The 26,342-nt window shown below is 32.8% G+C and overlaps 2 protein-coding genes across 9 annotated transcripts in view; both read left to right on the top strand.

Moving 5' to 3' along the window:
- Nucleotides 1-4,572, top strand: part of LOC128240457 (FYVE and coiled-coil domain-containing protein 1-like) — a 33,119-nt gene extending 28,547 nt beyond the window's left edge. For all 4 annotated transcript variants that reach the window (XM_052957100.1, XM_052957101.1, XM_052957103.1 and 1 more), the window contains one exon: nt 682-4,572. In XM_052957100.1, coding sequence (XP_052813060.1) covers nt 682-745 — 64 coding nt within the window. In that variant the 3' untranslated portion in view covers nt 746-4,572. The remainder of the gene's footprint in view (nt 1-681) is intronic.
- A 187-nt stretch (nt 4,573-4,759) lies between these two features.
- Nucleotides 4,760-25,968, top strand: LOC128240757 (membrane progestin receptor gamma-like). 5 transcript variants are annotated; one of them, XM_052957581.1, is made up of 2 exons: nt 4,760-4,783; nt 15,764-25,968. In XM_052957581.1, the coding sequence occupies exon 2, from the start codon at nt 15,768-15,770 to the stop codon at nt 16,797-16,799; it is 1,032 nt and encodes a 343-aa protein (XP_052813541.1). In that variant the 5' UTR covers nt 4,760-4,783; nt 15,764-15,767; the 3' UTR covers nt 16,800-25,968. The 5 variants fall into 5 exon arrangements, with proteins under 5 accessions (XP_052813541.1, XP_052813542.1, XP_052813540.1 ...); XM_052957582.1 differs by having other exon boundaries at nt 4,770-4,878; XM_052957580.1 differs by lacking the exon at nt 4,760-4,783 and adding an exon at nt 9,994-10,193.
- Nucleotides 25,969-26,342: the final 374 nt, after the last annotated feature.

Genomic DNA, 26,342 nt, shown 5'->3' with positions numbered 1-26,342 from the left:
CACATAGAATTTACAGACAACATTGTTTGAGAAATCTTTGAGACTTGAAAAACTGTCTGCTGATAGAACCGTCATATCAATCCTGTATACTTTATCACCGAGTACTATCCTCTAATGCTTAACACCTGGCAAAGGGAACTATCAGTACCATTTTTGGTATGACTTGCTGAAACACGGCCAAGGATTAAACCTCCCACTCATGGCCTCAATTTCTTGAATAAAGTTAAGTCCCTTATAATACATGTAGGACCAATCTAGGCTCAGTAAAAAATTTGGTATAAATTGTGTAAATTTCTCCTGTAAAAGAGTTTTGAGACTGAAAGGATCTTTTAAATAATTTAAAAATAATAATAACAAACTTTTTTGGGCTTGATAATTTAAGTTTAAGTAAGTAATAAAGCTATATGAAATATGATACTGAAGAGTGTTGGAGGTATTCCAAGAAATATGGACTCAAAAAGGATACTCTATCACTAGGCTTTGTGAAAACAATGGATTTTATTTTATGTTTTTGAATTTAGTCCTGTGGCTTTCAACATCATTTATCTTGTTTATGAAAATCTTGTTTTTTATGAGTTAGGAAGTATTCTGTGCTTACAAAGGATATTTTTTTTTTATGAATCTGTTTACATATCTATGCTTAAGCCTAGCCATAACTTGCATACTTCCTTTCCTTAACAGACTGACGTCCAAGCGTGTGAACTACTCCCTATTCTCCAGTAAGCAGAGGCAAGACTCAGACTGAGGATGGAGTGTATTGATGTAGCCATGAATGAGGGGCGTTCAATTAGCATATAAGTATATGGAGAAAAATTATACAGCAAACAAAGGGCAGACACCTACTTAAGGATGAGATGGATGGATGTAGCCATGAATGAGGGCATTTTATAAACATATGAGTTTAAGGGGAAAAGGTTATACAGTGAATGGAAGATATATTGGAAAGATCAATGACTGTGATTAATGTGCATGAGGGGTGTTCTATATACATGTACATATTATTATCTGGAAAACATTTCTACAGTAGCCAGCAGACATTTACCAGCCAATATATGGAAAGGCTCATTGAAATTAATCAAGCACAAGGTGCATTCCATAACACCAAAAAAATATAATGGAAAGTCATAATACAGTAAACATTAAGACTGACTTGGACTTTTAAAACGTGTTATGATGTGTTTAAGGAAAAATTGTTCTTCAGTAAACATAGTCAAGTTACTGACTTTGATATAGGAAGCATGGCATTGAGTTAAATGTAATGATATTATATCCAGAAAATGGAAAATGTGACTACATTTAAAACGCCCCTCATTTTACTCATAGGAAATGTTACCTGCATAGTGCACAACTTTTTCATGAAATATCATGACTTTACTTAAAGACTTAAGAGAGGCTTATTTATGTAAAGTGAGAGTTTTTTTTAAGGAATGGCTGTCCAAATAGTTCCTTAGTAGTTTAATACTGATATGTAATAGAAAAAAAATGGGTTGAACACTCACAAAAAGTTTACATGTGCCATAACCTTGTTTACCTGTAAAGAAAATGATGTTAATAATGAAGTTAAGGCCGCTGTTTCCTTATTGTAAATGTTTATATAAAGAAGATAGTTGTGCTTTAGTTTCTGTCGCCGAATGTATAAAACTGGTTGACGCTTTGGTTTGGTCAAAATTAACCAAAATGTCAATGAATTGGTCGATATTTATTCAAATATTGACCAATCAGATCAAGTATTTATTTACTTTAGACAAGCCTTAAATTAACATGTGAAAATCAAAGTTGTATTCCATTGGCTGCTTAAGTCAAGTGACATTTTTGTAAAATGATTTTGTTGATGAGAAAATGGGTTGTGATCATGTACATAAATGCATGTTTGTTTGTTATTTTATTTCTTTAAGCTGTTTATGCCTTCTTCCAATACAATGTATGTCAAAGCACAGTTATGTCAGATCTTTAGCTTTTGAATGATATGTTTTTATTTAAACCATTAAAGCTGCACTCTCACAGATATACCATTTTTACAACTTTTTTATTTTTTGTCTTGGAAAGAGCAATTTTTTGCGTAAATATCTGCAAACCAATGATAAAAGATTGCTGACAATAGATCAGATTGCAGATTTTCATATTTCCGTTCGAAAATTAATGTTTTATGGCTTAAACCGTTACTAACAGTTTTAAGAAAAATGCATAAAACATCAATTTTGAATTTAAATATAATAATCTGCCATTTAATTTTTTGTCAGCAGTCTGTTATAACTGGTTTCCATGGATTTTCGCTAAAATTAGCTCGTTCCAAGACAAAAAGTAAATAAAGTTGTCAAAACGTTCAATCTGTGAGAATGCAGCTTTAAGAACACTGGAATGTGAAGCATTTATACTTTTATTCAAGGATTCTGTCATTTTAAAATCACTTTTCATTTATAAGGGTTTTAGCTGAAAAAGAGTTATGGAAGGTTGCTGCACCCTGTCCTTCTTCAGTAGCACCCTTCTGCCCTCATGGAGACCAGCATGTGTACCCTTTTTCCTTTATAGAAATAAATCTCCCAGACTCTCAAATATCTATTTTGTATTGTTTAATACTTTAATAGAATAAGATTATAAATACATACACACTTGACATATCTGGCAGTTGAAACCTAATATCACTTCAATTAAAACAGGATTTCTAACATTTTTTGCAAAATTTTTAATTTTAAGTTCTTCATAGCCTGATTCAATGTGACATTTTCTCTCTTAGCATCATGTTCTTTTTCTGCAGCACCTTATCCTTTTAAATCCGGGCTAAAACCCTTATTTATATAACCTGAGGACTGACTAAATTTAATCTGGTCAAACAGGAGACCGGTAGTTGAAAGTAATGTTGGTGAATGTATTTTGATTATCTTGTCTGCATTTAGTCAAGTCATTGACATATCATTGACATTCCTGTAATGAGTTAAATTCATTCATATTCCAATTTATATGCTACTTTCATTGTTATAAAAAAATGTACATCAACAGTTTTAATAGAAGTGTGTCTTTTGTACATGACATAAATGAAATGAAATTTCTTTTTTTTTAGCCTGAATATTAATTTTGCATATGCATGTTATTTTAGCCTTAGTTAAACTGGGCAGAAACCAGTACTGTGTCCTTTTTGAGAGGCCATGAGAAAGTACCCCTAGTGGGGATCGAACCCCTAGTGGGGATCGGACCCACAACCTGTTGGGTGAGAGGCGGGTACCAATACCACTAGACCACTCTCACATTGTAATTCTTATAGGATTTTCCTGAAAAAATATTCTATTTATTCTTACTGAAACACTTGCATCAGATCATGATATTTTTCCTAGAGTGGCTCCTTAACATCTACAACTGAACCTTTAAAGATGTACTCTTACTCCCAAATAAGACTTACCACATTTAATAATATTGTTTTAATATTCCAAAAAAGATAAATAAAGGTCAAAAACAATAGTTCATATGAAGGAAACCGAGTTTTATTTGAACGGAATGAGCATAAAGCATGGTATTTCTACCTTATGAGACTATAGTAGACCACAGTAAATCTTTTAGCATTCACCAATCATTTAATATTTTTTTGCTTTTTCTGCTATAAGATACACGGTAACAATCTTTTTATCAGTAATTAATATTTTCCATAGTTGCATTATTTAGTAAGTATTTAAAGGTTTAACAGGGAAAATTGATGTTTGTTAAACATGTGTATGTATTGATTTTAAATAAACGTGTCACTTTATTTTTGATACCCCATTATTAAATAATAGTGTCAAAGATTGATGATTACAGATCAAAAGACCTAAATATGGTATAAAACTTTTAAATTTTGTGAAATTATTCTGTATTTTTGTTTGCTAATATATTTTAAGAAAAAAAATCAATACTCAATATGTAATTGTCAATATTTTCATATATTTATGTACATAAATATATATTTTCATTTTATGATTGTATTTGTTAATTTGATTGTGTTTTATTTTGTGTGCAATATATTTTTAATATTATTTACTTTTGAGGTATAAATTTTTAAAAGCTGAATTTTACATCATGATATGTTGGGTTTAAACCAGTGTTTCTTTTGTATTATGTTAAATCTTTTGTTTTTGAAATAATGCCATAACTTAGCGTCTTAAATGGGTGGTCTCAAAACTACAAATGTAAAACACTCGTAATTATGTATCAAGAGTTTGTAGAAATGAGACACACCTTTTAAATAAAGATTATTTTGAGAAAACTTATTTTAGTGAGATGCACAGAGAATAAAAGTATTGACTTGACTTGACATACAAAATGTACATGTACTGTTCATAAGGCTGTGTCCCAGTTGTATTGACATCATATGGATTGTTAACAATATAGCCAATCAATAAGTACAAAGTGCGACAAATATGTACTATTTATTGATATGTTTTGTGCATTTATCAGTACTTTGCTCTATTTAATTATTTGTATCATTAAAAGAATTTAATTTGTGTTGTATGTACAGGCATTTTATATTATACCATGTTCAGAAAATTACAAATATGTTTAAGTTTCAAATGTTTAAAATCATTTAAAAATAAAATTGTTCAATGATGTTGTTTCATTTTGGTATTGCCTGGTTTGCTAGATTATTAATGGCATTTACATTCAACATATCAATATCTTGAATACGGTAAACGGCGTGGTATGAAAAATATTGTACCTGGAAATTGTCAGGGGAAATCACTGAGTAAGATATTTGGGGGAAACTGTTGTCTGCTCCGGAAGTAAAAACGTTTCCGGGTACGGATCTCGAATATCAGAAGTGAGTACCGGTAATTAAATTTCACGTATAAGCTGCTTGTGGCAAGTGTCACTCTGAACTTCAACTATTTCTGTTTAATTGAGATACTGAGAAAGGTAAAATGATTATTCATTTTTTTCAGAAGATTTTAAGAAAAGTGATAATAATGCTGGGTTTTTAAAAAAAATAATATTAAAATGGGTGCATTGCACAGCTGCTGTATAATATTCGGTAATCAGGTAGGGTTGAGTAGGAAGAGACACGCACATACAAACCGTGGCAATATTGCTTCAAAAGTTAACCAAAATAATCCTGATAATAAATAATGATACACCATAAATAAAAAGAGATCCTGCTGTAACGGTCCACTGTAAGCGGTAGCTACAATAATGAGCGATCAGGGATACATTTTTATTATTTTAACATTTCATGTGTATCCCTGTAACGCTACAACTCTCTACCATTTAACACTGGACGAAACAATATATAGTAATATTATGCATCGATGTTGATTAATAATGATATAATTGTTACAAATGTACCTAACAGTGATCTTAACTGGGTTGGATTTGTCGTTAGAGTCGTTATTTTCACATAAATATACTCTGGGTCACGAAATGAGCGTAGCAGTCCACCATTTTTATACATGTTGATTTTTATCGAATAAATTTGTACCCATCCGTCAATGATGGTTAACCCTGTGCGCAGTCACAGTTATCCTCGCTTTTCTATGTATTGTGCAGAGCAACGCAACAGTGTTCAAAAATGGTGATACCTAATCATCATCATCATCATCATCATCATCACGAACATCATCATCATCAACTTCTCCCAACTTGACCCATCAAACACGTTAGCGTTCAGCGCATTGAAATGGTTACATTTTAATAGTGTTATTTAACCGAGCCTATTAACGACCAAAATATTCGAAATCCTCTACCCTGTTTCATACATGTACACAACCTGTCAGATTTGTCCTAGATTTACAGATTAATGGATACAATCGATGCATGTAAGTGCATTATGGTATCTGAACATGTTTTTTTTGGCATAATGACATAAATAAATGTGTGTTTGATAGTAGGCAATGATATTTTCGTAGAAATTTGAATTTATTACAAAGATAATTTAAAAATTGTGGCCGCGAGGATCCTCTGCGCAAGGCCCGTTTGCTACTTTTTGCTGGGATGATGGACGTCACCAGTCTGCCATAGTCTAAAAATTGTCAAAAGACTGGTTGACGGCCATTTAGGTGGACTATGTAAGCGGCCTACAGTGGACCAAGGTGCGTTCATGATAATGTTCCCTATAAAACGGAAGTATGTTCATACCCGATGTAAACTTGGTTGGTAATATGCAAATTAGCAAAGCCCGGGCTATGTGAGAATAGAAAAGTTAGTGTATATAAAGACCAGTGGACCCTTTCAGGGTCGAGCATGCTTTTCCCTGAAGGGATCTGTTGGTGTTTGCTTCATTACGCCAGAAAGCTCGGCTATCTGGTGTTTGTTTGTTTGGCTCGCACGTTACAAATAGTGGCAGCGGTGGTAGACAACTGCCGGCTTACATCAAAGAAATAATTGGTATTAATCAACTTGAACTTTGTAGTTGCTTATCTAAAATATTAACTATATTTACTGAAAAGCTCAGCTTTGACGTATTGTATAGTTAATAGCTGACGAGTGGACCGGGTTGTTGTTGAAAGATAAGATAAATAATTCATGGAACGGAGTTGCCTTATCCTTAAAGAGTCCCAGACCAAGACTCGGGACGAGTCTTCTCGAAGGGGAAAGTAATGTAACGGTCCGCTGTAAGCGGCCGAAGATGCATTCATAATAATGTTCCGTATAAAACGGAAGTACATTCATACCCGATGTAAACTTGGTTGGTAATATGCAAATTAGCAAAGCCCGGGCTATGTGAGAATAGAGAAGTGTATATAAAGACCATTGGACCCCTTCAGGGTCGAGCGTGCTTTTCCCTGAAGGGATCTGTTGGTGTTTGTTTCATTACGCCAGAAAGCTTGACTATCACAGTGTTTGTTTGATGTACTCGCACGTTACACTGCCAAGTCAAATCGTGCAAAACTGGTCATTCTACGAACTCTTTTCGTAAAAACTGTTGCAAGTTTTGAACAATCTGGAAAGTAGTGTTATCCACGCTCAGAAGCTTTAACATTTCAAAACGAAAGGAGCAAAAGTACTACATAATTTTATGTGAGAGTTCTCATTACGTAACAGAGCGTGACATTTATATTTTTATCCGGTGACCCACAGGATCACCTGCCCCGAAATCTAGTTGCACCGTGTCACCATGGTGTCCTGAAAATGTTCAGCAAAAAAGTGCATGTTTTTGAACATATAATTTATTGCTTTAAAATAAATTTGATCTAGAGTCTTTTTGAAGCCTTGCCTCATCAAGCTTTTTTTTAATTAGGGAAATATCACTGAAGCACTGCAAATGGCCACATTGCAAAAAAATAAATGACATAGTTCACATTGTGAAAATGTGTTGCAGAATCCTCGGTCATACTAAAATTAAAAAAACGGAACCGGTCTGTTACTTTGGTTCGACTTTATTAAAAATAATGTCATTATTTATTGATTATTCTAATAATTAAGGGCTGACAATTATCTTAAACATCAGATAAACACAGGGTTTTTAACAGAGACCGGCTTCTCTGTATGAACTGTACTAAATTAAACAGATACTGCAGAGAACCCCGACCTGGAGTACATTTAATGGTATTAGATCATGTAGTGTGCGTCTGGAATACATATGCAGAGATTGTTTATTTTTTGATATTGCATAGTTTTGTATTTATTTTTGTTTTTAATTGGACAAAAATTAAAATATATATAAAATATAAAATATATATAAATAAAATATATATATATGATATTAATAGTGGCAAAGAGCTTTTATCTGGTAACCGGGTGGGTTCCACAGCAAATTGGCTGTGGTAAACCTGTCAGAAAATTGGGTGTCTCGGGGCACCTGGTTACCATTAGTGTCGCGCCCTGCATAAGAAACGACCTGAATCAAAAGAAAAGAAAAACCTAGTTCACACTTTCTAGTATGCACCATTGCATCAATTAATTGGGTTTGATAGTGAACAGCTTATGAAACTCAACCCAGGTCATTGTACTTGTTCAGCAATAGCCATTATGTTCAGCATGAGAGAATAAACGGTGATACCACTGGAGGAAAAATGCCTGGAATAAAGCAGGTCAGTGATCTAGCAAGGGAACAATAAACTGTCAATCAATCTGTGGTACATATGCTTGAGTCCCTCAATGTTGTCACAAAGATACTAATAATGACAAACCATCTTCCTCAGGAGATACATGTAAAAGGTGAAATAAGCATTTTGTTTGTCAGTGACTCTCACTTAAAGCTGCACTCTCACAGATTTACCGTTATTATAACTTTTTTATTTTTTGTCTTGGAAAAAGCAAATTTTTGCATAAATATTTGCAAACCAATGATATAAGATTGCTGGCAAAAGATCAGATCAAAGATTTGCATATTTCTGTTCGAAAGTTAATGTTTTATAGCTTAAACCGTAAAAAATCTGTGATTTAATTTTTTGTCAGCAGTCTTATATCACTGGTTTCCATGGATTTTTGCAAAAATTGGCTCGTTCCAAGACAAAAAAAAATGTTGTCAAAACGTTCAATCTGTGAGAGTGCAGTTTTAAAAGAAGCAGAATATAAAAAAGAGCAGGGCGTCACAGGAGAAAAATATGCATTGAATCAGGCTGAGCTGCCAAAAATGTTAAGTTGATACATATATATATATACTTTGTGTGTGTGTGCGTTATTGTGTGTTTATGTGTGTGTGTGTGTGTACATGCGTGCGTGTGTGCGTGCGTGCGTGCGTGTGTGTGTGTGATAGAAAATTGTTTCAATACAGCATAGAGATGTTTAGGCATATATGTGTTTATGATATATTATGTAAATATGATATATGTTGAAAATAAATGAGAAAAAAAAGTGTTTGAAAGAAATACTTGATGATAAAAAGTACTCTGAAAAGGCTGAAGGGTGTTTATATATTCAATGCTAGAAAAAAAAAAATATGGCTGATATTTTGGCACTTTTTTAACTGGGGATTTTGTTGCCATGTAGCTTTTAAGTAAAAACCCCATTTATTAAGGCCAATATCTTTTTATGTGTACACAAATCATACCTTTTTTGTTTTTATCATTGAAGTCAAATGAGTTCATCATAATTTTAAATGCATTCAAATAAATATGTTTCTTTTGTGCAATTTAATCTAGACTTTATTCCTTTAAAGTGACAGTCTTATTCACAATTAATACATACACGTGTATAAACTACATAATTTTGAGTGATAAACATTAACTACTTACTAAATTATGCATTTATCATTTATGGAAAATATTATTTACTGATAACAAGATTGTAATGGTGTATTTAATAGGTGCATTTAAAGGAAGTAATACCAGGGCTTCCATTAAAGGAAGTTTGGAAGTATATTACTCCCTAGAAATTGGTTCAAACTTCCAAAATCGATTCCTTGGAAGTACAAAAACTTCCATAATTTTGAAGAAAACTTCCAAAGTAGAAAGATTGGAAGTTCAAAATATCAAGATAATGTGTCAATATTACTTTTATAGTCACACTTTCAATCTGTCTTTAAGTACAATGAATTATTATAGTATAAGTCATTGAATTTGGTATGTTAAGGTCGCAATTTATATGTTTTTTAACATACTAGTTGAAAAATAGTGGAAAAAGATCTTGTTTTTGGGAGACTTAAACTTCCACATTTCAGTGAAAAACTTCCAAAATTGATGGACAGGAAGTTCATACTTCCAGTTTCAAATTCTTAATGGAAGCCCTGTAATACCATGTTCTCTGCACATTTCTTTCAAATTAAACTCGGTATCCTTCATGAAAATCATTGTTTTCAACATTTATTCATCCTTTTTTGTATATCAAAACAATTGAATAAATGGTGGTAAATCTTTTTGGTGAGTAAGAGTGCATCTTTAAGTTAAGTTAAATCAATGATGGTAATTGTATGCATTGCTCCAGGCTTAATTTGGACTAGTTATAGTTATACATGTATAGGCTTGATTGATGTTGCAGGGCATTAAATCTTTGTTGTATACTGCAGTCATTGCTTGTAACTGATGTGCTTCAAAGAAGGGCAGTCACCCATCAGTGCATGTTCATATAAGATGTTTATGCATATCATCATTTTACTATACAAATGAAAAACATTGACAGTTTAAAATATAATGAAAAACGTTCAAAGTTTAAAATATATATCTAATGTGCTTTTAAAGACGAAGCTATCTGAAAGTTTTAAAAGTTTTAAAATAGGCCATAACTTGGAACACACTCATGGAATATTGCTAAGAAATGAATTCAATAGGGAGGAATTTTAAAAGCAGCCTTTGCAGGTACATATTTGGCTTTTAAAATTGTTGAATTATAAAAGCAAAGAGTAAACAAACGAGAATACATTATAAACAATAATTAAGTCATCAATAGTTTTCTCGTAATGTTGTTTTATAAGTATTCCCAGATATCTATAATCCTTCTGGCTGATGGTAAACAATCATTAAATTGTTCAACTGTTTTCTGTGTATGTTGATAACCAGGTTTGTACATAGAGCAATCTGGTTATATACATGTAACAGTATATACATACTTTGTGGCTTGACGCGCATAGAAATGTCTACGTCCCTGTAAAGGGTTCGACAGTACAGGAGGATGGATGGATGGATGGGATGGACTGATGGATGGATGGATGGGATGGATGGATGGATGGATGGATGGATGGATGGATGGATGGATGGATGGATGTGGATGTTGATGTGGATGGATGGATGGATGGATGGATGGATGGATGGATGGATGGATGGATGGATGGATGGATGGATGGATGGATGGGATTGGATGGGATGGATGGATGGATGGATGGATGGATGGATGGATGGATGGATGGATGGATGGATTGTAGTATACCCTTTCACATAGCCAGCATGATTATCAGAATCAAAGGTAAATTTTTTGTTGCGATCATGATTTTGTGGATATAAGCCAACCCACGAAATCCACGAAAATTACCATCCCATGAATATTTATGATTTCACAGTACTTTTTTATGAAACACCTTGTATATGAAAGTAATTATCAAGGTAAATGTACTTAAACCTTTTCTGCTTAAAAACACTCACGAAAGTGGAGCAATAGTAAGCTGAAGTAAATGGTTGATAAAATCACTGTATTGTTTGACAAGTTTGAGAATTGTGAATAAATACGGTAACTGTGGACTGTTTCGGGCTTCACCACAAAAACAGATTATTTGTCTTATGGAATTATAATATAGATTTTGAAAATTATGCTTTCATCACATCTCAAGAGAATGCTGTTTTTAGAAAAACAGACAAGTGTAAGTATGAGCTTGTTTTGCTCTTGTTGTTCCTGTTTATAGTAAAGAATGCTCAAGTTCCTAAAATTGTTGGCATGGCTGTGGACCATTTATATTCTGTAAAGGAATCTACATCCGACAGCCGTCTGTAATTATTGAACTTGCTCCTAGGTTCATTAAGAGTATTGCGACAGTTATTGAGCTCCTCCATATTGACAATCGCCCGTTATCACCTGACAAAACTCTCACATAGAACCCAAATAAAGCTCCTGAGATCCTATGTTAGGTAAGCCCAACGGTTAATTAAAGATTGACATATTGAACAGTGAAAACCATCTGCTCATGTAATGCTTTTTGTCGGCTGGCAATGCATTCCAACATACTGGACTTATTTGCCAGCTCAATACATTGCAACACACTCGACCAATTTGTCGGCTCAATACCCTGCAACATGCTGGACTGAATGGTTGCTTTAAGCTTTTTATTTATTCAAAACATATTTTTATTGAAAGTGGATTCTAATGTTGGATACAATATAGTTTAGACTGCATAATTGGTAAAAGGTTTAAAAGGATGTAGACAGGTTTTAGAATATTTTCAATTTAGATATTACTGAGCTGGAATAGTTTACCGATATCTGAATAAAACACAGCTTTAGTCGGAAAAAGTATTAAAGTCAAGAATATGAAGACTTAAATATTTATTATATTTTTAATGTTTATAAATATTTGTCAATTTAATTTGATTATAATAATAATGATGATGGTAATGATGATGAAGACCAATCAGCGACAAGGATGATGATGATGATGATGATGATGATGATGATGATGATGGACAATGATGATGATGATGATGATGATGATGATGATCATCATCATCATCATCATCATCATCATCATCATCATCATCATCATCATCATCATATCATCATCATCATCATCATCATCATCATCATCATCATCATCATCATCATCATCATCATCATCATAATGATGATATAAAATGCTTTACTTCCTTCATTGGCTTAAGATGTACATGATATTATACATGAGAATGAATATTTACAAACACAATATAGTTTTGACTGAACATAGTAATGAGACAAGATTATAGGAACGTCAAAGTAACATTTGTTATTACAAATTTGTTTCATACAAATAACGTTAGTTACATTTGTAATTTAAGCTTCATAATAGTCTGATCTTAACAAACGATTAAGAACTTAGATAATGCATGGACTAAAATCAATAGTCAGTTGTTTCCTGTTAATTTAAGCAATATTTCTTCGAAAGCGAAATAGAAAGGATTGTCTAAGGATTAGCTCATTTTGTCGAGCAGCATTGTCATTGTTTTAATGAACGCCTATTGAACAATTTAGAAGAGTGTATAAGGAAGTCCGGGGAATAATGGTATATCAAGTACTGTTATGAAATGTTTGTTGATTTTGCCAAGTATGTACAAAATGAATGGGTGCCTAGATGTCATACTAAGTAAGTTCACTCATACTTTTAATAGCTTCCACGGGAATTTAAGTTTTGAACAACTATTGTTAAATTTGTGCAACACTTGAACACCAGATGCTCGAGCTGGTGGCTGAATGGATGATGATGATGATGATGATGATGATGATGATGATGATGATGATGATGATGATAATTAATAATCATAGAAATATGATAATTAATTAATCATGATAATAATAAAAATAAAAATATAATAATAATAATAATAATATCAATAATAATAATATAATAATAATGATAATAATAATAATAATACAAAGAAGAAGAAGGAGAAGAATAATACAAATGATACTAATGAAAATGATTATGAAAACAATAATTATAATAATAATAATAATAATAATAATAGATAATAATAATAATAACAATAATAATAACTTTAGTTTAAGTTGATAACATTCACATTTAGGCACTGTTACATCAATATCCTGTTTACAATTTGGTCTTCAACTACGACATACACATAGATGTATATAAAGAACATCAATTGAGAAATGTTTCAACAACAAATCATAAAGATCATGCATGCAATCATAATGGAAAATAACCATCATCTCTCCCAATATAGCATTCCTCATTTGGGGAAAATATGTTATTGTCAATTTCAATGAAGAATTATGACTGTTTTCCGAGTCTGGAATATAAATCATGACATTTTGATATTGAATTGCAATAAATAATTATCTTGGTTGGTTATTTCTGGTATTGAATGGTTCTGGAATAGAACTTAATGCTATCTTGTGTCCGTCTTAAGTAAATGTAACATTACTTGGCAAACCTTGACTTAGTGAGAGGCTTTAAAAAATGGTTCCAGTCAGGCGGATTGGTAAATTCTAATGCACCAATTAAAGTAATTAACTTCATTTAATGTTTATTATTTTATAAGATGGATATTTGGAATTTAGTTTTTACTAATTTTTTTAGCTTGATAGTGAAAAAGCTGATGGCTTGTAAAATTTCTCTTGAGTCTGGTTTTAGTCTGTGTATAATCAGTACTGACGCTCATTTTTTGGAGGTTATGAGAAAGTTACCCCTTGTGGGGACCGAACCCATGACCTCTTGGGTGGATGGCGGAAACCTTATCTACTAGAAGATTCCCACTGTGGTGGGGATCAAACCCATGAACTCGTTGGTGGATTGCGGACACATATACCACTAGAATACTCCTACCATGGTGGGGACCGAACACATGACCTCGTGGGTGGATGGCGGAAACTTAGTCCACTAGAATACTCCTATCATGGTGGTGATCGAGTCCATGACCTCTTGGGTGGATGGCAGAAACCTAGTCTACTAGAATACTCCTATCATGGTGGGGATCGAACCCATGACCTCTTGGGTGGTAGGCGGACACCTTTACCACTAAAATACTCCTACCATGGTGGGGACCCAACCCATGACCTCTTTGGTGGTTAGCGGACACATATACCACTAGAATACTCCGACCATGGTGGGGATCTAACCCACAACCTTTTGGGAGAGAGACGGACAACTTATGATACTACTTTACAATCTAACCAATTTAAGTTTAGAATTTGTGTGTGTTTTGTTCAAGTTCTTACCAGAACACTTCTAGTATTAGAGTGTTTTCAGTATTCAAATAGAAAAAAGTAATAAAAAAAAGGTAAATAAAATTAAAATACCAAAATCAAACCAGAATATTCTGGTTCTGCAATCGGTGACCTTTTCCGTAACATTACAGTACACAATTACCCTGAGAGACATTTTGTTTAGATAAAACTGAAAAAATAACTGATAACACAGCTGGATACTGAAGCTTTCACGAGGCCTATTTCAACCAGTTGTTTATTTTTTATTCGTAAATATAAACAAATGAACTCGCCAAAGCCAAGAATGTCCTGTTATGTACTTCTGAAATTACTCATTGTCATTTATTAAGAGGATGATTAATTGAGCCAAAAATACATGTATCGATAGATCAAGTGTTCTACATTTATCATATCTAAAATCAAAATATCCTTTATTGGAAATGATTGAATGTCATGACATGTCATGTTTCCGTGACTGTGGACTAGGTAATGTCTGGAATTGAGAATGTTGCCATAGATACTTGGGCTGATATGATGACAATTTGTTGTTTTTTTCTCCAATATTCTTGTGGCTCGGGAAAATTGAATCGTTATCCATGATGATATGCGTTTTTACTTCTATCCCTCTCTATCTATCTCATTTTATGCAGAACTTTCATAAACGTTCATATGTGAAGAGCTTTGGCTTAGAGCTAATGGACATATTGATGAATTTTCTATGAAATATATGGAGAATATTCATGTGTGAAGAGCTTTTGCTTAGAGCTAATGGAACGTATTATGTTGATGACTTTACTGTGAAATAATTGGAGAATATTTATGTGTAAAAAGCTTTTGCTTGGAGCTTATTGGACACATTATGTTGATGAATTTACTGTGAAATAAATGGAGAATATTCATGCGTGAAGGGCTTTTACTTAGAGCTAATGCAACATATTATGTTGATGAATTTTCTGTGAAATTAAAAATGGAGAATATTCATAAGTGAAGAGCTTTTGCTTAGAGCTGATGCAACATATTATGTTGATGAATTTTCTGTGAAATAAATGGAGAATATATTCATGTGTGAAGAACTTTTGCTTAAACCTTATTGGACACATTGTGTTGATGAATTGTCTGTGAAATGTGGAAATATTCATATGTGAAGAGTTTTTGCATAGAGCTATAATTGGACATATTTTGTTGATGAATTTTCTGTGAAATAAATGGAATATATTCATATATGAAGAGCCTTTGTTTATTGGACTAATTGTGTTGACCTTTTTCTGGGGAATAAATAGAGTAATTAGGGTATGTACAGGCAACAAAATAAATTTAGGGTCATTAATCTTTCAGGTAAATCAACTGATATCAAATGTCTTTGCTTTTTCATCAATATATTGTAGCTGATGGATTTAACTGTTTAAAACTCTTTTATATTGTATGTCTTTTATATTGTATGTGTAGTTACCAGAGGTGAATCCAGGATTCTAAGTTAAAGGGGGCGTAACCTGTCTGACAGTTTTTTTCTATACTTTCAGGCTAATGCACAATGGTTGCTACCTAATTCCGTCACCATCGGCCATGTTTGTCGTGGGGTCAACAGGGCTGAGCGGTCCGCTGTTCCACAAGGACCAGATGCCTGAACACTTCCATGAGTCTTTCATCGTCAAGGGTTACCGTAGTCCAAAAAGCTCACCATTCCAGTGTGTCCTGAGCCTGTTCGATGCCACAAATGAGACTCTGAATTTCTGGACCCACTTTTTGCCATCATGGTACTTCATGTGGGTACTGCGCGACTCGTCAGTGACACTGGATTTCCGTCATGATAGCTATTCATGGCCATTGCTTGCCTACATGTGCATGTGCTGTATCTACCCCCTGGCTAGTGCAATGGCCCACACATTTAACACCATGTCAGACAACGCTCGTCACATATGTTTCTTTCTGGACTACAGTGCAATATCGGCCTCAGCCTTCGGCGGTGCCATTGCAATTCGAGCGTATTGTTTTCCTTCCGATCTAAGAGCAACAAGTTTTGGAAATTGGTATCTGACAGGTGCCTTTGTGAACTCTCTTTTGTGCATTTTTATTGCGTGTAAAACAAGATTCATGCCTCTTAGCCAAACAAGGAAAGCTATGCGCCTTACTTCTCTTGGCTGGCCTTTTATATATGCAACTCTTCCTTTGGCGTATCGCTTACTGTGTGGAACACAAGAAGACAGTGACTTAAGTTCAACATACTATCACTTGATGAGCATAGTTTTAATGTACGTATCAGCTTTCCTGTACAGCGCCCATTTTCCCGAGCGACTGTTTCCAGGCAGTTTCGACATCATTGGTCACAGTCACCAATGGTTCCATATGTCTGTAATTCTGGGAACCATTTACCAGATGCACGCTATTCTCCTTGACAAGCGAGAAAGGGAACCAAACCTACTGCCGGGCTGGGAGTTTCCTAGTGCAGGGTCGAGTGTTGGAAGGCTTGCGATTGTGTTGGCGGTCAATACAGTGGTTGTTATTGCATACTCTTTAAAACTACTATGTGTAGATGCAAAGAAGCTCAAAAGTGCCTAATGATTCCGTTATTAATTATTAAAAAATTGTACTTTTTTTAATTTGTGGTCCTAAATAGTGATATTTTATTGATAAAACTTGTGACTTATAAAGTTCAAATACTGTTGTTTTACTTCAATTCTATTGGTAAAAATCAGTATATTCAATTGTCTTATATCCAGCTAATATAAAACACTAACATAAATAGACCATATTAAGAACTATTCTGTGTTTACCTCATGTACAAAATGAATAATCCATGCATTGTAAAGTTATGGGCTTTTGGTGATTTCTCTGCAATTGAAAAAATCTTGTAAGATAGTGTTAAGTTTTACTCATTTGCTTTATTGTAAATTTTTATCGATTTTTTATGAGTAAAAATGATAAAATTGGCCTAAAAAATAACAAAACATTATATATGTTTTGTTGTTATAGTAAAAAATGCTACACAGCATTTCTATCATTATTCAATGTAGTCTAACATGAATATCATTACTATGAAAAAAATGAACATTTATTTATTGTTTTTTATATGTATATTAAATTACATGTAATGATAAATTTTCTTCATAATTTAACATGAATGCAACGAAAAGTATTGGAAAAAATATTAAATTAATTTTTAAGTGAAACTGAAATGAAACGTAAGCATATAATAAAGAAAAACATTATTTGAAAGATAATCTTTCTTTTTTTGTTTTTGATTACCTACCTAGGGAAATTAAAGGACTTATGAATGCATACACTTCATCAATTATTTGTTGCCATTTACATTTTTTCAAATTTTAGTGTTTCTTGTTAATAGCAATTTTTTTTTAAGTTTTTGTTCTAAATACTCAATATACAATCTTGTTATGAAATTTGTTGAAATTACTTTTATTAAGCCACTGTTTTTGTTTTTTTGTTTTTTTCTGTTTCACTGATTTTGACCATTACAAATGTTTTGTTCTCGGGCTAATGTCTCTGCCATTGGGGTCATCGGTAGGGTTCATATTTATTCATGTATTTATTTAGAAAGCCACTGAGGAAAACCACCACCAAATTTCCATTTAGTCTTTAATTAGTTTTAATTAAGGGAGTTAAATTTTGAATCTCACATGCATGCACACTGGGCACAAAGTATGGAAGCATTTGCGAGGCATTTGGTGCTGAACACTAAGAAAGTAAGAAAAGTGATTTTTGGTAATCTAAACAATTAAGACTTACAACTTAATTGTATTCTTTAACATAGTTAATTAAACTCAATACTGTACAAGAATTGACATGAGATAGTTCATTTTGTGAAAAATAGAAAATGCTGAAAAAATCGTTCAGACTTTAAATATTGTATAATTATGTAGTATGACAATTGCTAGAAAAGTAGACTTAAAAAAGGGAGGGATTTCCAGTTTTGTTCAACCTTTTGTTTTGACAAATTATGGTCGGCAGCTCAGTGAAGCAAAAATCAATGAAGAGTGGCCCAAATGAAGTTACAATACTCTAGTAAGAATGTAACATCAGTATAACTCCCACACTGTATTGTTAGCAATGTCATGTTTTCATTATTAAAGTGAATAATTTAGTAAGAGCAACAAAGCATGTATGGTTTTGTGAATTTTATCATCCTTGACATCACATTACAAACTAAGTGATAGTAAACTTAAACATATTAGTTGGCGTCAATCTTTGATGGCTAGGAGAAATAGATGAATAAATAATGCTTTAACATTCATAATATTGTGTGGTAGTTATACAATTTTTGTTTCTATGTTTTTTACAAATGGTTTTGTTATATATTTGTAAAACATTTATTTTAGGGACCAATATTGAACAAGATTTTTAAATGAATTTATTTATTGTTATGGCATAAAGGGTTATAATTAATGGTTAGTATCTGTGAAGCATATTTTGATCTTTCATAATTGACTTGACATGTTATTTGTGAGTCTAGTTGAGTTTATTTATTGAGTTGATGATTATTAACATGTATACTAGAGTTAAATGAGCACTTACCGTAAATGACTGGGTATAAGACGATAGGGGGTATTGGACGCAGGCAAAAAAATCCGTGAAAATCTGAGAAAAAACTTTTAATCTAAGTTTTGGGTTAAAGGACGCATAGAGAATATGTCAAAATTGTCTGCTAATCTTGGCCACCATGTTTGTTGACAGTGACGAAAAAAAAAATCGTGAAAATGGTGATGGTTATCTTTAAAACCATACGATGATAATGCAAAATATGTTTCATTTTTATTCGTTTCATGTTAGGATAGGCACTGAAAAATTACTTAGTGTGACAATTTGTTTCTGGATGGCACTGAAATGTACCTTTTATGACTATTTGTAAGATTTCTTTCAGACAGTATATCGTAAACGATAACCTGTCGAGAATGAATAGGGAAGTTACTGTATACAAAAACTTTATATTGTACGGGCTTGTTCTCAAAGTGTCAACAACTACAGAAAAGAACATGGAAAAGTGCGAAAAATCATGACCATTATTGCATCAGTTTGTAGTATTGGTATGTTAAACAGGTCTAAAGGCAGTGCGAATTTTTCACACCTTATCGTACAACTGACAAAAATATTTTGACAGTGCCCAACTTTGCTTTTTTATATGCATGTTTAATTATTGTTTTATTCAAATTAATATTGAATAATTTTAATAATTTAAAGCGTACAATATTTTTTTAAAATTATAAACATCTTGCGATATACCGTATCCCGATCTTCAACTGCCGTTTTAACCCGTATATACGCAATCAATATGACGCGAGTAACTTCCCTTTCTACATAAATCTCAACAAACTCTCGGCCTGAAATCGACCTCAGAAAAAAGTTCAAAAGGTTGTTACTGGGTATTATACGTAGGCATTTTTTTACATCGAAATCTGAGGGAAAAAAATGCGTCTAATACCCAGTCATTTACGGTAGAAAGCTCAATTTAAAAAAAAAACACAAGAAATCGACTGGCGACAAAAATATTATTGCAACTTGTAAAGATCATTTAGTGAGATTATCTCGGTTAATTTAGTGGAAAACATTACTTAATAATGTGCATTTATTTATGTATGAAGGATAATCATTTTTTTATGAATTATTTGATTGACAATTAGTGACTGATGATCAGTTAAATTTACTAGCAGAAATAAACAGTAAAGTTTATTTCAATGATCATGAAGTGCAATATGATTCTGAGAGATCAATATTAATAATGCACAGTGATTTTTTTTTTGCCTTGCAAGTTGGGAAAAAAAGTTCAGATTGAGAAATGAGCAAAATCAGATCAAAATAGCAAATATAAAGGCAAATATACAAGTTTTTACCAGTTTATGCATATTTTTATACTGTGAAAGAGCTAGTCAAGATTGTGTTTATTTTTCAAGAAATGCATTGCTTTTTATTCACTCACATAATGTGAATGTATTAAATTGGGAAAAAAATAATCGATTTTTGGGAAAAGTGGACATTTTTTCTCAATGAGAAACAGCCTTTAGAAGGCAGTAAATTGCACACACAAAAATCACTGGTGCAAAAATTGTCTTTGATATTATAGTTTTTACCAATATATGTCACCTACATCTTTTCATATGAAAGTCAATACTCAATCATGATGGTATTCCCTTTTTGGTTAAACCTAAAAAAAAACCCACTTATGTCAAGGTTACCTGACCCTACGTGTGGATAAGGTGCCGACCCTATTGTTTTTATAGACAGATGTTTAAAAAATATGTGGGGGTTTTTGTTGGATGTTTTAGTGTGTGCTTTATCAAGTTTAAAAGCCTACCTAAAGGTATGTTTATTCTTGGTTCATTTTTGTGTCGCCTGAAAAGACGACATATAGGGGTTACTTTTGTCGGCGGCGGTGGCGGCGGCGGCGTCCATGTCCCATTTTCGCTTGTCCGGGGTATATCTCCTAAACTATTAGTGGTATCAACTTGAAATTTCATATGTAGATAGATCTAATTGAGGGCAAGTGCAGTGCACAAGAACTGTTGCTCTTGCTTCCATATTTATAGAGTTATTGCCCTTTGTTAATTTTCATGCTTAAAGTTTTGTCCGGGGCATATCTTGAAGAATATAAGAGGTATCAACTTGAAACTTCATAGCTAGATAGATCTCATTGAGGGCAAGTGCAATGCACAAGAACCGTAACTCTTGCTGCCATATTTTTAGAGTTATTGCCCTTTGTTAATTTTCTTGCTTAAAGTTTTGTCTGGGGCATATCTTGAAGAATATAAGATAGCTAGATAGATCTCATTGAGGGCAAGTGCAGTGCACAATAACAGTAACTCTTGCTTTCTTAGTTTTAAAGTTATTGCCCTTTGTTAATTTTCATGCTTAAAGTTTTGTCCGGGGCATATCTTGAAGAATATAAGAGGTATCAACTTGAAACTTCATAGCTAGATAGATCTCATTGAGGGCAAGTGCAGTGCACAAGAACCGTAACTCTTGCTGCCATATTTTTAGAGTTATTGCCCTTTGTTAATTTTCTTGCTTAAAGTTTTGTCTGTGGCATATCTCGTAAACTGTAAGAGGTATCAACCTGAAACTTCTTCCGTAGGTATATCTGATTGAGGGAAAGTGCAGTGCACAAAAACCGTGACTCTTGCATCAACATGTTTAGAGTTATTGCCCTTTGTTAATTTTCATGCTTAAAGTTTTGTCCGGGGCATATCTTGAAGAATGAAGCTTCCTTGGGTGACCCTCTACAAAAATACAACAAGGGGTCATGATTGATCAACAACAACAGCAACAACAACAAAATGGCTGACTTCCTGTTTTGCTTAAAAAAAAACATCTCCTCTGAAACTACCACTCCAAATTCAATGAAATGCCACCTACACTTGAAAGTTAAATGGCAACATCATTTTCTATGAATGAATAAAATGCCAATCTAACAGCTATAATGTCGACAGTAAATAATTTGTCAGGCGACACATCCGACTCGCGGAGTTCTAGTTGGTCTTATAAAATATGCCAGGAACTACTTTATGGTCTTATAAAGTATGCCAGAAACTACTTTATGGTCTTAGAAAGTATGCCAGGAAGTACTTTATGGTCTTATAAAGTATGCCAGGAACTACTTTATGGTCTTAGAAAGTATGCCAGGAACTACTTTATGGCCTTAGAAAGTATGCCAGGAAGTACATTATGGTCTTATAAAGTATGCCAGGAACTACTTTATGGTCTTATAAAGTATGCCAGGAACTACTTTATGGTCTTATAAAGTATGCCAGGAACTACTTTATGGTCTTTTAAAGTATGCCAGGAACTGCTTTATGGTCTTATAAAGTATGCCAGGAACTACTTTATGGTCTTAGAAAGTATGCCAGGAACTACTTTTTGGTCTTAGAAAGTATGCCAGGAACTGCTTTATGGTCTTAGAAAGTATGCCAGGAACTACTTTATGGTCTTAGAAAGTATAACAGGAACTTCTTTATGGTCTTAGAAAGTATGCCAGGAACTACTTTATGGTCTTAGAAAGTATACCAGGAACTACTTTATGGTCTTAGAAAGTATAACAGGAACTTCTTTATGGTCTTAGAAAGTATGTCAGGAACTACTTTCTGAATGTCATTTTTCAATTCATAGAAATTTTATATCAAAAAGGGTATATATATTTACCGGTACACAATTGTGTTCAATTGTGTTGCTTTAAAACTTGTTATTCTGTATATATTTACTATCTGATGAATTATTTCATTCTGAATTACGGGGACCAGTAGAAGGGTGCTATAGCCAGCAAAATTATGCAATAAAACTTGTATGAATAGATCATTTTTAGAAATTAAAGAGGATACAACACTTGATGTGTACATGTATCTGTAGCTATATGTAACTGAAATTAACCAATCTCATGCCTGACTTGTAGGCTCGCTGTTCGCTGATACTCACATAAATGATTTTCCTCGTGCTTACAATAGTTAGTACACATCCTTCTGAAATTGTACAATGTACACATACCTGGAGCATTATTCAGTTGTATTCTTATCATTATTCTATGCCCCAGTGATTCAATTCAGTTTATTTGTCAGATATTTTTACAGTTCAATCAAAACACACAGATTCTACTCTTAAACTTAAGTTAGATCTTGGAATAAGGGTATGGAACTCAGTCCCAGGATGACATAGTGCTCAAAAAGTCGTCCACACATACACCTATCAGTAGTGTTATTGAATTCAGCCCAAGGATGATATAGTTCACAAAAAGTAGTCCACACATACATGTACCAGAAGTGTTATTGAATTCAGCCCAGGATGATATAGTGCAATGAAGTAGTCCACACATACATGTACCAGTAGTGTTATTCAATTCACCCCCAGGATGATATAGTGCACAAAAAGTAGTCCACACATACATGTACCAGAAGTGTTATTGAATTCAGCCCAAAGATGATATAGTGCACAAAAAGTAGTCCACACATACATGTACCAGTAGTGTTATTGAATTCATCCCAGGATGATATAGTGCACAAAAAGTAGTCCACACATACATGTACCAGTAGTGTTATTGAATTCACCCCCAGGATTACATAGTGCACAAAAAGTAGTCCACACATACACATACCAGTAGTGTTTCACTGCCTCTTGATTATCATTCATTGTTTAGTTGTTGCCATAGATAATTTCTGGTTATAGAATTTCACTGCCATCTTATATTCTACGCAAAGTTCATGATATTTTTATCATCAAGAGCTTGTCAAACACTCATTGAATATTGTATATCAGATTTTATTGTTATTATTTTTATTATAATAATAATAATTATTATTATTATTGTTTTAATATATATATATATTATTATTATTATTATTATTAATTTAAATCATTATTGCTGTTATTGGATAGATTTAATGATTACAAAGGACAAAAAATGAATAATTTCACCATTGATGATTAGCATTATTGTAGATGAATGTTTACTTTGCATTGATTTGTATAGATTTTCTAGAAATAATGTGAACAATAATCATGTTTGGATGATATTAGCTTTCATGTAGAATAGACGTGCATTTAATATTGTTCTCAACTTTGTATTTAGCTGATAGGTTCAGGAGATATTGTTTCAGCTATCTGGTAATTGCATTATCAAATATTTAAGGCAATTGGTATTGGAGAGATTTAAGGATAATTAATTAGAAAAGGAAACAATACTTGGCCATGAGTGTGATAGTTATAGTTTTAATTATTATGATTATTTTAGATTTGTCTGGGGAAATTTTTTGTTGAAATGAAACTGAAGTTTATTTGTATTTATTATGCACTCAGTTACAAAACACTATAAGGTAAATAATTTATTTTTTGATACCGAGTTTGAGTTAGAAATTAACTTCATAATAAATGAAAATCCATTGTTTAAGTGCAAGTATTCAGCAAATAAGGTGAATTTTGCTTGTGTCCATTTCGGCCATAGTTTGTTCATTCAATTCCATAATCATTATGCTTATTGCCGTTTACCTGTGTGTATACAATTTTGCCCTGTGATAATATTGTTCAGATTTTTAAGTGAATCCTTCCTTTTATATGCCATCATATCATTGTTTAATCATTGTGCAGCTGACTACCTTAAGTTTGTTGGTGCCATCATATCTTTGCTACATCATTATGCAGCTGACTACTTTTGTTGGTGATATCATATCTTTGTTAGATCGTTATGCAGCTGACTACTTTTGTTGGTGCCGTCATATCTTTGTTACATCATTATGCAGCTGACTACTTTTGTTGGTGCCATCATATCATTAATACATCATTGTGCAGCTGACTACTTTTTATGGTGCCATCATATCATTGTTACATCATTGTGCAGCTGACTACTTTTTTTTTTGGTGACATCAAATCATTGTTAAATCATTATGCAGCTGACTACTTTTTATGGTGCCATCATATTATTGTTATATCATTATGCAGCTGACTACTTTTTATGGTGCCATCGTATCTTTGTTACATCATTTTGCAGCTGACTACTTATTTGGTGCCATCATATCTTTGTTATATCATTATGCAGCTGACTACTTTATGCAGCTGACTACTTATTTGGTGCATTGTTTAGTGTTTTGTATCATTTTGTTAGATTATATAGATAAAATCGCCTTTTACTGTTTTGTTACACTTTGTATTTATTTGTGTATTGAGGGTTCAGCACAAGAGAGGTTATGACCTCTATCTAGTTAACGCCCACAGTAGACTCAGGCCACAATTTTGTGAAACTTCCCCTATAACAGGATAAAGCTAAGCTGACTATTTTTTTATCTTCTATAAGTTGCGTAATATTTACTCCTTTAAGAGATTTTAGACTTTTAATAGGAAATATCTTGATGCTTATCACAATAAAAGATTCTTTTATCATAATCAATTTTAAGTATTTATTTGGCAAATTGAAATAAGCTACTTAAACCTTTTTAAATGATAAAGTTTCAAGAAATTAGGGCCTCAGGTTCCAGCGAATTGATGTTTAACTGACCATTCCAAGGCAGCAATCCAATCATTTATCGGTAAAAATACATGTATCTTGATAAGTGTGTGTTTATTTGTTGTGGTTGTATTATATAAATATATATGTTTTTTATATGTTTGTGTCTCTTGTTCATTGTTGTATGGGCCCTTGGCTTGTACTTCCAAACAGGGTTTATTTTTGAATTTTTGGCAACTTTGCTTGTCCCAGTACTGGTAGTTTTCATTGTATAATTAAGAATAAGAGTCATCTTCATCTTGTGCTGAGCCCTCGAGAGTATGTATTCTGTTGATTGTTTTAATTTTGTGAAGGAAATTTCAAGTTGTTTTTTTTCGTTTTGGCTTGTTTTGCAAGTTTAAGTATAATGATTGGTGATCACAGTAAACATCAGCAGACAACTGTATTAATCTTGGTTAAGTTATCTTTATGTTAATTTTTAAATTTAAATGATTTGATTGGTTATTAGTTATTATTAGATAAAAATTGACCAATCAATGAATTTTTCAGCTTATTTTGACCAAACCAATGAATAAACCTCATATACGATTGGCTGGTGTAAATTAATATTTCGCTACATTTTAAATTTGCGTCCCTAATTGATTTGCAATATAAAGCAGAATTTAAACCCTCACAAAATTTAAACAATATACTGTACAGCCATTGTTTTGTTACTGGTACTATTATGAAGGTGTTTACCATCTGTATTCTTAAAAGCTAATATAGCACAATATATATATGAAATAAAGTTGAAAATTATGTTGTTTATAGTGTTGGATAATCGGAAAAATTTCAATAACCAGATTGAGATGGACAACCTTAATCTGTTGTGGAAATTGACATCGTTGAAAGTGTAGGGCCATTCTAAATATTTGTATTAAAAGAGCATTCATGTTTATCTAAAAATATCTTTTTCATATTAGTCATCGAAATAAGACTTTTGGATGAACAATTTAAATACTTTTATTTTTACTTGACAACGAGTGTATGATACATTTTACAAGTATAGGGCTTATAGCTTGTGTTTAATTAGCGCAAAATATTGAATGGCAAAATACTACTTCTTCACAACACCAATTTGAATAAGTAAATAGTCAAGTGTAACATTCATTGATGACCATAATCGATTATTG

Source organism: Mya arenaria, chromosome 7, assembly GCF_026914265.1.
Source record: "Mya arenaria isolate MELC-2E11 chromosome 7, ASM2691426v1".
In the NCBI taxonomy this organism is placed as follows: domain Eukaryota; kingdom Metazoa; phylum Mollusca; class Bivalvia; order Myida; family Myidae; genus Mya; species Mya arenaria.
This window is presented reverse-complemented; position numbering and strand designations above follow the sequence as displayed.

Excerpts from the sequence above, each read along its gene's own strand:
- LOC128240757 (XM_052957580.1), top strand. The coding sequence starts at position 10,153 with ATGAATTCAATAGGGAGGAATTTTAAAAGCAGCCTTTGCAG. Across the intron at positions 10,194-15,763 it reads TTTAAAAGCAGCCTTTGCAG|GCTAATGCACAATGGTTGCT; the intron begins GTACATATTTGG and ends CTATACTTTCAG.